Source organism: Gopherus evgoodei, chromosome 17 (assembly GCF_007399415.2).
Source record: "Gopherus evgoodei ecotype Sinaloan lineage chromosome 17, rGopEvg1_v1.p, whole genome shotgun sequence".
NCBI classification, from domain to species: domain Eukaryota; kingdom Metazoa; phylum Chordata; order Testudines; family Testudinidae; genus Gopherus; species Gopherus evgoodei.
The window spans coordinates 8,117,271-8,135,875 of NC_044338.1; the positions used below are offsets into that span (position 1 = coordinate 8,117,271).

Consider the following 18,605-nt stretch of genomic DNA (forward strand, 5'->3'; position numbering starts at 1 on the left):
TAACCAGTAATTGGTGGGTCTGGGGTTTTTTTGCCCATTGGTGAGGTCCCAACTATTAAAAGCAATGTCATCAAACAGCAATCAAGGTGGCATATAGAAAAATTAATTGAACTAAAGTACTGGCAAGACACCACAATCCCTTAAGAAAGTGCCAATCTGAATTCTTAAATTTAATTATCTACATATTTTTTAAAATTGACTTGTGTTTCAAGAACGGAGGCCGTGCAAAGCTATGTCCATGTCTCCCCATATTTGAACACCCTAGAGTTCAATATCTGAGGCTGTCACCAAGCACAACTTTAGAGCAGTATCCAAACATACCAGTCAACACCTTTAATCTGTTTTGGTTCAACAGTTAAAGTTCTCTGTAGTTTGCTCCATAGTCGACAATACTAAAATCACATCTACAACAAGAACCTGCTTAGTTAATACTGTACAGTCAAAGTATTGACGTAGAATTGCATTTGTATCTGGCCCAGCTTGTGAAGTTTTGACTTCTACAAAACAGGCTTTAAAAAAAACAAAACTAAACATGCCAGGCTAATGGCTATAGTATAATAGTATAATATTGCCCAGATAAATGATGTAGTTTAACTATAACATTTCCCCCTCTAGCAGTTGGGTGACGACCCATTCTTCAGTAGTAAGTTTCTCATGTAGGTTTTTTTGGGTCCACACCCTCTCCCATGCCACCCAAATTAATAAAAAAATACAAAGCATACACAAATAGGTTTTGTTGAAATAAGAAGACAGAATATTTTAAAACAGCAGAGTATCTGTTTAGAGAAACTTGTTAAAATGTTTATAGTATATGCATGGTGGAAAGGATTCAGCGTAAATTCATGTATGTGTTACTTGCAGTCAGGAGCGAGAGGTATTGCATATTATTGAAACAGGCATTCAGAGCAAAATAATGCAGCTTTTGCCGTAGAATTAGTGTGCAAGATGTTAGCATTCAAGCTGCATTCTATCAGATTTACACTTTGTCAAATGTTTCATTTGCTCACCACACTCTTCAACTGCTATGTTTTGTTGTGAAGCCTTGTACACCTCTGCAGCGGTTGTACCACTTACAAGTCCACCTACAGCATTCCCGTTATTCACGGTTACACTGGGATGAACTTGGCTTGCGGCTGAGGCTTTATGCTCAATTTCAGATGTTTTAAGTTTGGTTTGCTCCTGTCCAGATGCACTTAAATCATAAATTAAGAGCGAGTCCTCCAAGGAATGGCCTAGACAAACAGCAGGAGGAATTACTTTAATTTGGTTAATCAGCTTTATATGTATTCTCCCCTCAAATCATAATCCCACTCCCTCAAGGGAAAGATATGTCAAGTCATATTTAATGGTAACAAGTAATACGACTGATGGCTGATTCTCCAGAGCACTATCTGTGTTCACTCAGGACATCAATGCAATTCAGGTCAAGCATCTTCTACTAGACCTTGAGCCTGCCCAGCATAGGGGGTTGGCAACGTACTTTTTTTTCCTTATGCTTGTAATGAGCAGAACAGGAAATACACTTATTGTTGTACAGCCATCTAGTCACTCCTGACTAGTAGCAGGAATAAGGGCTAATGGCCTGATTCAATGCCCACTGATGTCTATGGGAAACTTTACATCGATTGGATCAGCCCAGAGAGGGGAATGTGAAGTCAAGCTCCACATTGGCATAACAAGGTCTACGTTTATGCCTATCTTTCACCTCTATTTTTCCCCGCACTTTGGTCTCTTATGAATAAAGGAGATGGCACACAAGAGGCTTCAGATTTAGCTGTTTATAATGAAAAGTCACATGCATCCTACTTAGCTTCCCTTGGGCACATACAAATTCTCCACTTACAGGTGCAAGAACGTAGCCACCTGTCTTGGGCTAGGGGAGAAGGAATTGTGGGATCATATCAATTATTTTCCCCTCTAGTTCAGAACGCTGCCATCCCAAACTATAGAAAGGTTTTGGTACAAGAATGATCTTAAATCATTTACTAAGTGTGCCAATTCCCCCCTCCCCCCTGCCGCCATGAGCAGAATTTTATTAGGAATTAAAACAAAAAAAATTATTTCAATGTATACATTTGTCATTTACCAGTATGTAATTCTGGATTACAAAAGGGAGCGTTAAAGCGAGGTAGGCAGTGCTTCCATGTAAATGCTATCTCCAATTGTAGAGCTAATGAAGATAGGATGAGTTACCTGTTTTATGGGTTTTGTGCGAAGATGTAGAGGTAGAGAAATAAGGAACCTGCCCAATGGTATCGTGCAGGATGGAAGATACTGGAATCTGGACTGAAGGCAGAGGTTTGACTAGAGCCTTTTCTGAAAGCAGTTGCCGAGCCTGGGTGGTAGGGTGGTAAGACTGAAAAGAGGACTGAGGCACCAATGGTGGGGTTTCAACAGACCCTTGTATAAAGTCACTAAATTCTTCATCATCAAGAAAAGCAGAGGGTTGGGAGACAGATACAGTAGAATGTGATGGCATAGGGTGATCTGTAAAATGGAATGAACACACGCAATGGAAGGCAATGAGGTAAAGAAACTTGTTTGGGTGGAAAGGTAGGGGAAACAATTTCTAAAAATGGCAATTATTAAATGTAAAAAACAGAGGTTGGGAAAAGTCAGAAGTATATGCAGAACTATTTGACGAAAATAATGAGAATATTTACCATTCCATCAATCGACTGCACTAATGCAAGGCAAACTTCAACTGCCTTTTTCCGCTATAAACCCCCTCTTCCAGATTTTTATAACTTGGCCAGTTGGGTTGAAACCTGATACTTTCACAGTCTGTATTAAGGTTTCCCCCCCTCTTATATTAAAGGAAATTTAAAACAAATGTAACCCGTGCGCCTGTGTTTAGAGCAGCAGACTGGGACTCAAGATATCTGAATTCTTTTCTCAACTCTGCCAGTAATTTTTTGTTATACTTTAGGCAAATCACTAAACTCTCTTTTTGCTCAGTGTCCCGATCTATGAAATAGGGCTGATATTGACTTTGGTAAAGCACTTGGAGTTACTTAGATGAAAGGTGCTACCTAAATGCAAAGCACATTAAACAGATTTGAAGTAATCACCAGGTCATTCTTACTGGACAAGATAGTCTAACGTGAATAGTGATTTTGGATGCCCAACTTGAAACACCGTAATATGTCCCCATCCTTTGAAAATCAGATCCCTTTAAGGTGTTTCAAGTTAAGACCCTAAAAATTCAGGAACTCATATTCACTAGCCACTTGAAAGTCTTGGCCACAGTACTCAAGTTACGTCATTCTAAACAGATCTATTGTTGAACAAAATGGCAGTTCTACAGCAATTTGGCCAGACTCAAGAGCTATAACGGAAAAAAAAATACCACTTTTATAGGCAACACTCTCTCAAGGCAACACAGTATATGTCAAGCACAGCATGACCATCATTGACTTTATTTACATGCATTTGGACTAACCCCTTTATCCTCCAAGGGTTCTGTTTCATTGTACCACTTAGGCGTATTTCCAGCAACACAAACAAAGCCTTTAAATAAATCTATTTTTTAGGTAAGGGTAGGTGGTCATGCTTTATTCCATGTACTGTATACATCCTTAACTGAGGGGCCCCTAATACCAGCAAATTCAACTTAAATTACACTAATGTATTGCCAAAGTTTCTATTTCAATTCTACACAATCTTTAACTAAAAGCCAGCCTTTAATTAAAAACTAGGCAACAAATTTTTGCTGTCCCACAACTGGCCTCATGAAAGGTTTCAAAAAAGTCCTTTATTATAGGTTTCTGCTCAGCTTGGAGAAAGCTTGTATAGGGGTCAAACTAGAAGTGCATTAACCATAATAAACACTGCTTTCCAAGTGAGTTTTCACAGAGGAAAACTGAAACATGAAAAGTACAAGAGGCAGCAAATGCAACTTCCAGACAAGTTATTCACCATAGTGGCACAACAGCACATAATTTCACAGAACTACCTGCACTAAAGTGACAGTTCCTTTGATGCAACACCTTGAGAAATAACACCAAGAGTTTTTGACCACTAGTTTGAACGCAAGAAAAATTCCACACATAAACAAGAAGTGTGAACAACAGCCTCTTTACAGGAATAAAATAGCATCAAAATACTGTCTTGTTTTCAGCAACATTATTCTGTTCCATGGAGTTGGTTTAAATCCTGCACTGTGTTGCTGAATGTCAACATACTTCATGTCACTCTTTCAAATCCTGGATTTTTATCTTCTGTATCAAGTTATTGAACTAACTCATCTCAATTGTCCGCTTTTCCAACAGTTATTTTTCCCAAGTCTGGATTATTGTTACATACCTTATTTATCTCAAGGACTTCATGTTCAGTAACACCATTAATTCCTTTAAATGGAGTTTTAATATAAACTCCACCATTTAAGCATCAAATGAAAGCTATCGTGGATGACATCTTGATTTTTCATATAATATAATGATGGTTTATTCGCTCTCTCTTTCCTACAATGATTTCTAATTTTGGCAGCTGATTTAACAGACCCAATACAAACATGTTGAACCACCAGCAACCCATAATTTTGGAGATATAAGAAACATAGCAGTGGGTAATTCCACCATACCTCCATGTAAAGGACTCTGACTGTGCAGCTAGAACTCATTACATCTCCATCCTGTAGTTTGAAATTAGGTCCCACTAGAACAGATCTGATAGATTTAGTGTCTATATACAAAACAAATCCACTATAAACACCACCGTTCAAGGTATTTCCACTCAACAGTGGTTTGTTTATCAGGGATGATGCGCTCAAATAACTTTAGACTTTGCAGTTCAGATCTATCGTTACTGTAAGCGACCACAGGAAAAACACCCAGTTTTTAAACAAGAGTCAAAATGAAATCTGTTGTTGGAACACTTGTCAAAAATTCATAAGATGACAAGGTAGAAAGGGAATCTCCACTCATTTGAACAGTTTTCTTCTCTGTTTCCTTGGACTAGTCAACATTTTAGTAGTACAGTTCAGAAGAACAGTGCCAGGGAATTGTCAAACTTGCTAGACAGCGAAAAGTTATTTCATGAAGACCACCAACAAATAGCAGTCAGAGAGAAGACAGTGATGGAAAAATCATATGGGGACAAGCTTAGCTAATTGAGGCTTCATTTCAGGGAAGACAAGGAGTTAGTTGTGGGGAACCTAATATTTTTCTCTTTAGAGGGAATATTTTATGATGTTAATTACTACTAATGTAATAATTCCTCTGAAAATGGATTATTAAAGGTTTTCAATTTCCCCATGTCCAGGTAATGGAATCTGAGCAACCTATTATAGTATTGTGAAATAATTTTATAGTGTTTTGATACTACTTGGCATGTATATAGTGTTTTCATCTTCAAAGCACTCTACAAACACTAATTAGTCATTTGACTAGAAACAATTGTAACATTTAGAAGTGCAATGTATGAGGGAAGTTGGTAGATGCTACAGCTCAGTGTTAATATTCAAATTAAAGTTGTCAGATTGGTATTTTTAAATGAAAGCTTAACAAGTTTGACGAAATATTAGATCACAACTTTTACCCATGTATTTTATAAAGCATACTGCAGCTACAATGAAATCATATGCAATAACCAGTTCAGTTCAGACTGCCTGAATACAAAACAACTCCATGAATTAAAGGTCCTTACGGACATGAAGCAGTATAATATTGCAGTCTTATTTTCAACCAAAAATAAAATACCTGGTTTTTTTGGATGTGATGCTGGAGTGGGGTGCATTTTAGCATCTCTTGAAAACCCATCTAAGTTTCCCTTAATAGCTTCCAAAGCATCATCTCTGCTCTTCTCACCTGTCTGAAACATGATAAAAGTTTCTTTGAAAGCGTCACAGTACAACAACTCAGAATCTTCTTCCAACATTCACAATTGTTTTGTTTGAAAAAGTAGCAATGTATGTTAAAAAAATAATCATATAAATTAAGCTCCATTTTCCAGTGATAGCTTCAGTAAAGCATAAACAGAAACCCCTTTACTTACAACAGGATTTATTCAACAGGTTATACAATGACAACAGCAAAGGTTTTTCACCCATTGGCATTTACATGTCTTCAGATGGGAATGAAAAGATTTAATATGTCCAAGGTCTGGAAATTTACTGTTTAACAAGAATCCTTGTACTGTTGTAATTACTAGATCTAAAAATTTACCCAGTTGTAAGCTCAAATGTAAAAAGTATGTGAAAATTCATAACACATCACAATAACCTACAACTTTTTGCCTGCTTGGAAATTAACCACGGAAAACAGGTCAAGCTGTTTTCAATAATGAACGTTCTGAACAAGTGCAAGAGACCCAGAGAGAGAAACTGTATTAATACAAACAAAGAGGGCCTGCTGATATTGTTCTAGGACTGTTGAAATCATTCTTGGTAAAAACAGAAGATGTGGAACCAGAAATTAATTAACCAATATTGGTGTGGTGAATATTAAGCCTAACTGGTGCACAAAATAATGAAGGGATGAGCCATGCCACGCCCCTTTTCCCTTCTTTTGCAGTTCTTCAAGAGAGACTTGGAAAAAAATCTCATCACCTTCCCCAATGCATCCCAGCTCATCTCATCTTCCATGACCCCAAAATGGAGCAGACCAGATCGGAAGACTTTCTTCCTGACAAAGAAGCCATTAGGCCTTGCTCTTGTTCAAGAACTTTTGTTTTTCACTTGTGAGGCCTAACAATCATATCAATATGACAGCCAGTCTTCAGCCCATCACAGGGATACGCAATTGCCAGCACTGCAGAGGCATGTAAGATCCTGTTCTCCCTCCCCTCCTTTTGTGTTATGTTCTGCACACCTTTCATTCCTCCTATTCTCTCTCTCACTCTCTCGTCTTTTCACCAAATCCTGAAATCAACTGCACTGTATCAGCACAGCAAGTTGAGATAACCATAATCCTGCCCTAAGGAGAAAAGACTCAGATAACATCCCTGATCAGAATATAAACCAGGGCCCGAGCAACAGGTGAGGTAGTTGACCTGCCAGCCAGAGCATCCATTTGTAACTGACCACCTATCCAGTGTACCAAAAAAAATCAACAAAAGTGATATTCCCCCACCTTTTCTGTCCTCTTTCTCCTCCACCTTGTGTCTGTCTCTTAAAAACAAAAGTGAAAACCTTTCACACATCAGGACTGAGTGTAAAATTAACTCTTGCCTTTTCAAAGAAAGGTTGTTGCTTAAACAAATGACTGATATTTTGCCTCCAAAAGGAAAGCGACTTTAGTAGGTTTTAATTAAGTTTGTTTTGCGTAATCACTGAATTCCAGCTTCAATATAAATGGTTGTTTTAATTTCTTGTGTTTTATCAATAAACTTTCAACTTCAGAATGAATGATTTTGAGTGTTTGCCAAGGAACCAAATAAACCAAAGCTTCTGCAGAAAAAAACCCTGAACCAAAGTATCACTGTTTTAATGCCGGACACCAAAGGAGTTTATAAACACTTATCCCATTTGGCCCTTGAGATCAATACAACAGTATTCACTTGAACTGTGCCACAACTTGAGAGCAGGGAGTCCAACTAATGAACATACTGATATTTTTATGTATCGCCGAAACCTATTTTGTTCCCAGACTAGGTGGTTGTCCTTTTCAAAAGCAGATGGATTGTTTGTTAAGCTACCACTGACAGGAAAAAGGGATTCTCTTTCCTCAGACCTGGGTCTTACAACATTCACCTACTCAGACCACAGTGGGAGGAAAAGAGGCACTACTATAAAAAGCATCGTTTCTGTCTGGTTACAAATGTTATAGCAACAGAGAAGACAGTCTGTTCTTAGAGAAGCGGGGAGACGCAGAAGGGTGAAGTTATCAAGACAACAAAGGAAACTGATTCATTTTGCAATACCACATTTGTCTTGTTTTCATTACATAGCACCAAGAGAGGTGCTATGTACAAAGGGTTAAACATATCAGATGTTTTCAAGAGGCCTGATACAAAGCTCATTGATAACTAGACTCCCATTGGACTTCATCAGGCTTCCGATCAGGTCGTCAGTTGGGAAGGTGTATGAAGGAAGAATCTATTTCTTCCCTAATACACAAAAGATGTTTTTTTTAAATCTGTTGGTTTTATTTAATCTGAAAATCAATAAATGCTGTTTATGATATACCTTTGGTTTCACACTGCTCAGGAGCCTCAACTTTTGTTTCTGCTCTTCAAACTGGCGTCGTTTTCTCTCTTCTTCTAAGAATTTTTGCTGGTGTTCAAACCTTTTTCTAAAGTGAAACAATATAAAAATTAAGCATTATTTGATGACAACTTCCATGCCAACTTTCTGAATATTGGTAACTTGGTTTTCACATTCCTTTCCTTTTTCACATAGATGTTTTGACACACACTTTCCTACAGTCTCATAAAGTTGGTAGAAAATAGCATATGCCATCACGAACCTCATACACAGCCTTCAAAGACAATGGAATGATCTGCAAGTAGCTTAACGTTTTAGAATCTTAAATTCAATAGGAATGTCTCTATAGGACGGTAGTTTTTATTGCACACAATAAGCTGGAGAATGCCTCCCCCCAAACCTCATATAAGATTTTGCCAGCGGCATTAAAGCATCACTTACTGTTGCTCTTCTGCAAATTGTTTCTGCATGTCGGGGGTGTATTGTGGAGCTGCTGGGCGCATTCCTAAGAAAGAAGCCTGTCCCATAAAAGACATACCAGTTGCTTGCATAGCCCCAAGGGGCATGCCACCCTATAACAATAAAATAAGTCTATGTTATGTACAGCAATATAAAAATCCAGCATCTGTACTACATCAGTTTGTGAACTAGTTAGAATCCATAAAAATAAGCAGGGCCAGGTCTGCTCAGTACTTGCACACAAGACCTCCAGAGACAATTCAGGTGCTATGCACCGCAAAAAAATAAATAAATAAAATAAAAAAAGTTGGTTATTCAGCAGGTAGCACTCCTCTCGGTCAGGATTGAACCAATGCCCCTAAACCAGTGGTTCTCAACCAGGGGTCTGCATACCCCTGGGGATATATAGATGTCTTCTAGGGGGACATCAACTCATCTAGATATTTGCCTAGTTTTACAACAGGCAACATAAAAAGCACTAGCAAAGTCAGAACAAATTAAAATTTCATACAGACAATGACCTGTTATTGTTATTCAGTATATGCTGAAATGGGAGTACAATATTTATATTTAAATTGATTTATTTGAAAGGGGTATAGTAGTCTGGAAAGGCTGAGAGACACTGTCCTGGACGGTAGTAGGAGGGTGCTGGATTTTTGGACAAAAAAATCATGATCCTCACTACACAATTAAAAAATATATGAAACTTTTCTCAAGAGTGGGGGTTTGGACTAGATGACCTCCTGAGGTCCCTTCCAACCCTGACATTCTATGATTGTAAGTGTCATGACCCAAAGTGTCTCCTCTTTAACTTCAGTATAATTTTCTTCTTTTCTTCCTATCCTAAACTACTGTGCAGTGTTCGTGCTGTGTTAAAAAAATGTCACATTCCACACAAGCGGTGTACAAAATAATTCCTAGACATGTTGTTTGAATAGTCGGTAAAGTGTGTCAATTACTTTTGGATCCATTTGTATAAAATGCATGTGTAAGTACACACATAAGATTTCATAAACAAGATTTCCCTGACTTGGGTAAATTATTATTTTCACTGATTTAGGAAATAAAATCTAGTGATTTTATAAAATTTATTTCTTAAAATGTTATGACATTCTTTTACATATATTCCAATATAACCATTTCCTAAACAATTATGTTTTCAGGATCAATTTATACATGCACTGATTAAGTTAATGAACATTAACAAGATATTGCTAGTTGTATGGACAGATCTTTGACCAGTCCATTTTCAATTGGGTCACAGCTTTAACACTTGTTTTCAGGTTCCCTTGAACAAAGCAACATTTTATTTTAACATAAGGGCTATATTATGTAACTTAAGTTTATTAGGTAGCTGATGCTTGAAACTACCCTATGAAATATAAAAACTATAATGAAATATTGTTATGTCAATGGTTCTGTAATCCAGGATGATGAGATTTTTGTCCATAAATTAAGCTACTGTTACCATTGCTGATGTACTCAAAAATTACACAAAGTGAAAGCAGTAAATGTTTTATCTTATTATTTCTAACCAAATCCCCTGAAAAATATATTTTTCTTCTGCAGTTTTGTAAAATTCGTTATCCATTAAAGCAAATAAGGGGCAAAATATAGTTATATTCAATTTGCTATTTAATGCAACTTTATTAGATTAATGTTTACATGATTAGACAAGTGGAGATTTACATGCAAGAGTGGTGGGCACTAGAGGATAAACAAATGAGAAGGTTTTGAAGAAATATATCAACCCCCCACCCCCAAGCGTTAAGTTCCTCACATCATATTGTGCACTATACTGTACTCTTACTTCTCAACAATTAGCAATACAAAATGCACATTCCCCCCCCCCCCCCACCGCGTGGGAAGAAACCTTGTGAAGATTATGAGGAATTATGTAGGAGGAAAGTTATTTCAAGCATGCAAAAAGGAGAGAAATTCAATACCAAAACTGCAGGAGGAAAAACAATTTGGAAAACTGATTTGATCAAAAGAGAGGAAATGTACAGTATTAAAAAACTGTCCAAAATGTTCACAGTTCCCTGGGGCCTTGAGGCCTTGTTTGATTAATCTGTGAACCGCCACGTATGCTTACAATACTCTATATGTAACTAGTATATATAAATGACAAAAAACGTACAAAGCTGAAATCACAACATGGGTGATCATAGTAAATATAATGAACACAGGCCAATGGATGTTCCCTATAAAGAGCTCATTTCAAACACTGGATAATATACTGTCTTGGTAGACAGTGAATAGTTATGAATATAAAGAAAAAAGAAAATAGGAAGGGTGAAACAAGGTGAAAAGACAAAAAGAGTGTCCTGTTGGAGTTGTAGATGATAGAAGCTATTTAATACTAAACACCGAACCATAGTTAAGGCAGTATCAAGAATATTTAATACAAGGAATGGGTTTCAACCTCTCTCTTATACTGAGAGTTTTGTTTCCATTACTGCTGAGAGCCATCTTCCCTCCTGCAGAAGGGCCTTTCTCTTAGCTGTGTTTACTGCAGCAATAGATACAAAGAAGTGGAAGTCCAAGTTCTGACATCTAAGAGCAAACTACAATATCCAACGTTTTCTCCCCCCATACCCTTGTTCATTATTGCTCCCAGCTACGACAGTGAATAATGCACACTGAGCTCCCACTGCCTCACCGACTCCCCACGCTACTTATCCAGATCACAAGGACACTTACAGAATCCCACAAGTATCATGGCAATTATAAAATACTTTCAGAGAGAAGATTGGGAAGCCAAAATAATGCAAAGCAATAAAGACACCTGCCTATGGGCTACTGCCCATCTCTTCATTCTGAGGTCACCTCCTCCACTATTGCTTCCACTGCAGCAGCGGCAGAACCCTTGACACTTCTGACTTCAGAGGCAGGTCCCAGGACCTCTTTCAGGGGTCAGCTGTCAACAGCCTTACTGACACATACATTCAAGTATCTATTTCATTTCACATCTACTGAAAACGAATGTTACTCATGTACCTGCATGGTCATCGGTCCAGGAGACATCTGAGAGCCGTAATTCATTCCCATCATGCCTGGCATACTAGATTGCATGACAGATACCATCGGAAACCCTTGCTGTTGAATAGGAATCATACCTACACCGGAACATTAAACATTGATTAAGTCCCCAATTGGTTCTAAAGTTCTTCTCTCAAATTAAACAGACAGAGGAAAGGAAGGAGCAACTGGCAGTTCTGCGTAAGTTAATACAAGGACTCTTTACTCAAGGGTGATTTGGTGCATAGAATGTACTACAACATAGGCAGCAACAAAAGGATCTTGCATTTTAAGAAAAGAAGCCTTCTAGGACATCATCACAAGTTACGCTGAGGGCGCTCCTTCCATCTCAACTGCTCTTTGAAAGAAACTTGGGATTTTCTTCCCTTCTTTGATTTTAAAACTGTAGTTTCCAAAAAATAACTGACTTGTGCTGGTAGCCCATTCCACGATTCTCCTGAAAGGATTATTTCTTATAACATAGTTCATATGACTGTCTAGGCATTATTGGTACATCTTGTCCACAGCAAAGGTTTTACCTTCTCAGTTGACTGGACAACTTGTGTGCACACAGAAATGTTTACCCCACATAAAAGGTTTAACCAGTTGAAACATCTTTCAATAAAAGCTTGATTTAAATAAGATTGGACAAATCAGCCAGAAATGTATTAATTCATTGAGTAAAACTAAAAGGATTAAACCAAAGATGTACTATTTTTAGAATGTTATCTTAGCGGACACAGATTGATTACAACATAGTCACTGCCAGTAAAATAATTATAGCTATGGATAATTTAACATTACAGGTACAATTGCCTGAGAAAGGATGCAATTGGCTCAGGAATTATCAGTGAAGCTTTAGCAGCATATTACTGAGCCAATCGGTACTTAGTGAAAGGACGTCCTCCCATCCCCATATTTTCCATTAGTTAAACAAGTAACTGACTGAGGAATAAGAATAAAAATTATTTAAGGTGAGGTTTCTTAATTTAATAATACTTTGCACTTATGCCAAGCCTCTTGTTCAAGATTCTGACTATGCATTGCAAGTATTTACTAGGCCTTACAACACCCATATGATATAGGCATGCAGACCGGTAGACAGAAGTACACAGAAGTTAAATGCCTTATCCTAGTTCATACAGTAATTCAATGACACTCAGGAACAGAACTCAGAAGTTCAGACTCCCAATCCCCTGCTCTAACCTACAGAGCACACTGTCTTCCCAATGAGATCCAATATTAGTTATATGGGAAATTTTGTAAATAAAAATATAAAATTCAGATTACTGTTACTGAGTAGGAGGGAAGAAGTAAAAAACATAGCTAACAGGTGAGCTTATTATTCCCAATTCTAAACTTCAGGAAAGAATGCAAAGTTACTGTATATCTGACTTAGATTGCTTAACATTAACTTCTACACAAAGAAAGGGCAACTAAAATGTTCAGAATCTGAAGTTCATACTTACCACCTGGTGGGCCGATACCACCTGCTACAGGAAACATGAAGCTGAAAGTAAATAAATAAAAGCATGAGCCTATGACTTGGTATCTAAATAATTGCTCAAGGACTGAACTACTGAGAATGCAAAAGTTACCCCAGGTCTTTGACTCCCACTGCAGTACTATATCCCAAACTGCCTCATTTGCTTGGTCCAAAACATTTTCCCAAGCTGTGACCCACGGAATTAACCACAGAACCTTCCTTTCTCCATTAGAAATCAGAACAATTGCTGACAACGATTATCAGCAAGGATCCACCTGAAATAGTGCTGAAGAAAGGTTCACTGGACATGTCAATGCAATAATAAAACCATCTTCAGCATTTTTATTATTATATTTATTATATAGAGCGAGACTAAGAAGAACCACATCTCATTTTCAGTAATGGTGCTCAAAATGGTTTTGATCCATCTATTTTGCCAACTGAGCTGTTTTCAAAATTGGCTAAGGTTGGGTCAGCAGTGGGTCAACTTCCTAATGTAGGCTAGAGGCCTTTTAGAGCTGCAGGATGAATAAGGATCCAGATTCAGCAGAATCACTAGCTGCATCAGAACATACTTATCCCAGCTCCTTCGTAACAGTTTTTCACAGAGAAATAAAACTATCCAAGAAAAAAGTGTTTTCCTGTTAAATATGAAGAATTAGAAGACATTGCAGTGTCCATTTCCTGTTCTTCGTGCTTTAACTTTCCATTGCTCCCATTTAAAAGGAAACAACTACATCGAAAGGGAAACACATTCCAGCAAATATCAAAGACCAAGTGCACAAAGATAAAAATCAGTGTTAAAAATTCAGCTGAAATTATAAGAGCAATGTCTTGTCCCCACTTTGAAGCATAAACATCAGCTTTGCCGGAGAGAAAAAAGGAGACCTAGTTTAGCAATACTGTTTGCAACTCACTCTGAAACAGATGCAGCAATAATTTACCAACCAAGAACCTTCTTTAGGCCCCAACCAACTTCTTACATCAAACACTCTGGAGAGAGAGAAGCTTACAGACATTCAACATCTCTCAGCCCAGGTGGATTAGTCAAGAGGCCACGTGATAGGCTAAAGAAAGTGAAGAGGGAATGACATAGCAAAGATCTGCTCATAATGCTTCAAAACCGACACTGAATTCAGAAACCTATTGTGTTTTGTAAATGTAAAAGAGATGGAATCCTTATTGTGCCTGGGTGCTCTCACTATGCAACATCTATGTGTAATGTAGAGATCAATCAAAATTAGCTACAACTGAGAACACACAGTATCCCAGACAATCTGTATTACCCTTTTTTCTGGGCCCTAGTCTATGACTGTGGCTCTTAAGCTCTACAGTAATACAAATAATTAATATAACTTCAAATCTGAACTCATGATACTCTTAGTTCCTCATCTTTTCATTCTGCCCTAACCATTAGACCACACATTAAATTCCTCCATTCACATAACTGTAACATACACATGTATCTATCTAAGAATAAGTTAGTAAGTCAGGCCCTACCACCATCACAATTTTAGGATTCTCCATTAACAGAAATGTCTCCTACAGCCCCTGTGGAGAGTGATCTAAATAGGCATGTTTTGCCAAATCTAGAAGCAGGCACTGGGACTGCAGTGCTTGAGCAGAATCCAACCCAGGTCAGTTGTCACCAAAAGCTGTTATTAACTGATGAATGTTCAGTGACCTATGTGAAACAAGCTTGGTTGCTTCAGTCCAGTTCCGGGTGGAGGGGTACAGACATCATAAAAAAAACAGCAGGCATTAGCTGGCAAGCTTGTCTCAAGTCACAGCAGGGAGGCCAACAACTAAACTTCCCTCTTGGTCCTAGTTGTGGTTCCCTTAACATCAAGGCTGAGGCACGTTGACAAAACAATGCGGAGCAGTCAGATTGCAGCCTGAGTTTTGCTTCAGCTGTGGATCTAGATTTTTTAGTTTCCACAGCTGCTAAGATGGCAATTTTTGCCAACAATATACTTACATAAAACTTAACAGAAGTTCAGAAATATGCAGTTTCCAACCTACACCTATCACCTTTCTCTCGTGTATAAATTATTCACTCCAGGGTCCAATTTACAGATGAATACAAAAAGGAAATTAATAATTAGTGTAATTAATGCTATTTTAGAACTATACATTTTAAGGTAGCACTTGTATCAAAGACAGTATCTGCAACTATTTTAAATTATCCCTTTTTTCTGCCTTGTGAGGATTCTGGTGGTAGAAATAAAGTTCTGTTCTACTTTAACTGAAATGCAATGTAATCTGGACACACACTAAGGTACCAGCACATGCTGTAAGCAAATAAAGGCCAGATCATTAAATATTTATCCCTTTCTAGAGTTAAGTAGTGATTTATTTATAAGCATCTGTAAACACTGTAGCTAATTAGAGGCTGACTGTGAGAAACGAACAAAAATGAAAAAGTTGATTTCTCTGAATCAAAATTCTGAATATGTTAGGATTCACTATTGACCTTGTTCAGTCAAAGAGTTACACGTTTGGCTACTTTTTAGCAATAAGAGAAAATATAAAACATCAGGAACTCTGGTATGGAAGATGTGTCTGTATACATGTAAAATATACACACATACAAACAGAAGAGAAAATACACATCAAATTAAAACAAAAACAAAAACTCCTAGACACTGAATCGTTAGGGAGACACAGGAAGAAGTTACTGATACATACTTTTAAAAAATATCAGTTATTGTTTACTAATGTGAACAATGTCTAAGCAACTTCAGTTCATTTATTCTTAAATAAGACTATAAAAACTTTGTAAATTAACAAGAAAATTACTTATTGAACAAACAGGCATCCTATATCAATATGAAAAAAGTGAAAGATGGAACTGACTCGTTTCCAGAAGTTCTGCGCTAAAATTATTAGTCTGCCTTGTGCATTACACTGGCTTGGGATTAAAGGGGAGAATAACTATCTGAAAATCAATTCTTAATGCAATGAGCATGATCTATACTTTGTAATAGCCCATGGTTCCATTTTATAAAATACATATTACAGCTCCTTTCTATCAGGCATGTCCTTCCAGAATACCTTCATATTCAGCATTACTCTACACAATGGTATATAATTTATTTGTAAATATTTCAACCGCACTTGGTGTTGTATCCAAACACCTAAATTTATACAAGCAGGAAGTAATACTTTTGATGACATAGCACTAAAATGCAACATAAGCAGAAATATACAGATATTCAACACACTTATTTCACTCTTTGCTGTATATGAGATAAGGAACAGAAGTGTGGTTAAAAAGCATTATGTAAAAAAGAGAAAGTGAAGATCTCTGTGACAAAGTTCAAGAGCGATAATATCCTGCAGAAGTTCCTCAGAAAATCTTTGACGATAGCCTAATACCACTGGGAGTATCACTTTAATATTATCGTATCATTCAACAGTAAGTTTTTCAGAATAGGTACTCTAATTTCAGATACTGGGCTCCAGCAATCAGTTTCACTCAAACAGACAGGATAAAGAAAAAAAAAATCATTTTCTTTTGTATTCAGATTTTACTATGAAGAATCCATGTGATGGCTTCTAGAACAGCAACAAACTACAGCATGAACTCTTTCCCCAACTCAAACTCCTAGACTGTGTCTATAGTTGAGAGTTTTTGTACCCATAAGTCCCAATGAGTGCAGAGCCTGTAAAGCAGTAATACTGACATGGTGAAAGTGTTTTTCATACCATGTTTCTAACTCAGAAGCCTCAAGACCCTTTAAGTGAAACTAACTATAAACCATAATGAAACTGACTTCACTGATTTCCATCACCTAAGCTCAGAGAATTGAATAAAGCTACAAAAAGCATAGTGACAAGTAAATTGGAATTTTGGAATCCTTTTATTTTTCACAATCTAGGGTCTCATTAGTAAGGTAGGTGTTTACAAAAGTAGAAGTGTTCACAATGCATAATTCTAAATTGACAATGTTGCTGTAAAGAAAGGATGGATGTTTAAGCAGCAGATCAGAATAATTATATTTCAGATTTATATATATAGTTGCGCTTCTCATTCTACGGGATTCTGAAGTGCCTTACATATTACATACCCAGGAGCTCTAATGAAATGCAGACACTTCTAATGTGGAGGGTGGTAACCTGGCAGACAGGTGGAGGAAAGCACCCTACATAAGTATGGGTGTGTGATTTTGGTGAAGGTCACCAGGGCAAATGTCTGCTTGTATGAGAAATGCCATGGGAACTTTGATAATAACACAAAGCAGGTAGATTTTACTTAAGTATCCAGGAATATCTGATTAATACAATGTCACTTATCAAAAGCAGACTGACTCAGTCCTACAGCTCCGTCCTTTCACAGAAAAATGCTATAGTCTTAAACACTATAAATACTTTACTTAAATAGAAATCTCTAACCAATTCCCAGTTTGAAAGGAGAAATACAAAGATTAGACTCCAATTCCACCCAAAACATAACACAGAGGTGATAATCTCTCTCATTTTCCAATTTCTCTTTTTCCCACTCCAACCACTCCACTCTGCCTCATGTGCTGTGACAGCAGGAAGCCTCCTCCACGTTAATAAGGGAGAGAGAGAAGGATCCACACAAACAGGTCACAGCAGGCCCCCCCCCCCACAACACACACAAACTATCCCACTCCTGCCATAAGCAATCTTTACTACCCCATAACCAAAAACATGGAGGCATAGTGTTTAGACAAGGAAAAAACAAAGTGAACCAGCAAGCCAAACCCCTCTCCTCCCATACAGTCCGAACAGTCCCACCCCAGCCCCTCACCACTGCCCCAATCACACCTCCAGTCTCTCACCACTGCCCCAGCCCTCCACCACCACCACCTTCCCCTCATCACCCCAGTCAGACCCCCCCAGCCCCAGCCCCTCACCACCCCAGTCAGATCCCCCCACAGCCCCAGCCCCTCACTGCCCCAGCCACTCCCCTAACCCCAGCCCCTCACTGCTCCAGCCAACCCCCTAACCCCGGCCCCTCACCTCCCCAGCCACCCCCCTAACCCCAGCCCCTCACCGCCCCAGCCCAACCCCAGTCCCTCACCACCCCAGCCCAACCCCCCCAACCCCAGCCCCTCACCGCCCCAGCCACCCCCCTAGCCCCGGCCCCTCATCGCCCCAGCCCTCCACCATCACCCCCAGCTCATCACCCGAGTCAAACCCCCCCCCCGGCCCCTCACCGCCCCAGGCACCCCCCAACCCCAGCCCCTCACCTCAACACTCTCTCCCCATCTATCGACCCCCAGCGTTTCCTGAGCTCTACCCCGCCCCGCCCAGACGGGGCCGAGACCCCGACTCCCCATCGCCCAGCCCCCGGGGCCTGCCGGGCCCCCACCTACCCGGCGGTCCCAGCGCTGCCGGCTCCGGCCACCCCCGCTACTCCGCCCCCTCCCGCGGCCCCAGCGCCGCCGCCAGCTCCGGGGCCCGGCCGCAGCGCCATCTTCCCGCTCGGCCGCTGCCGCTGTCAGCTGAGCCGCGCCGGCTTCCGGG

The 18,605-nt window shown here is 39.0% G+C and overlaps 1 protein-coding gene across 7 annotated transcripts in view; it reads right to left on the reverse strand.

The window, feature by feature from the left end:
• Window positions 1-18,555, reverse strand: part of SYNRG (synergin gamma) — a 62,759-nt gene extending 44,204 nt beyond the window's left edge. For 4 of the 7 annotated variants that reach the window (XM_030536364.1, XM_030536363.1, XM_030536362.1 and 1 more), the window contains exons 1-8: window positions 18,455-18,555; window positions 13,093-13,133; window positions 11,603-11,721; window positions 8,585-8,715; window positions 8,126-8,231; window positions 5,700-5,811; window positions 2,194-2,487; window positions 1,008-1,232 (exon numbers count right to left, since the gene is read on the reverse strand). In XM_030536364.1, the coding sequence (XP_030392224.1) occupies window positions 1,008-1,232; window positions 2,194-2,487; window positions 5,700-5,811; window positions 8,126-8,231; window positions 8,585-8,715; window positions 11,603-11,721; window positions 13,093-13,133; window positions 18,455-18,555 (1,129 nt within the window). The remainder of the gene's footprint in view (window positions 1-1,007; window positions 1,233-2,193; window positions 2,488-5,699; window positions 5,812-8,125; window positions 8,232-8,584; window positions 8,716-11,602; window positions 11,722-13,092; window positions 13,134-18,454) is intronic. The other 3 variants (XM_030536369.1, XM_030536368.1, XM_030536365.1) reach the window with 2 other exon arrangements.
• Window positions 18,556-18,605: the final 50 nt, after the last annotated feature.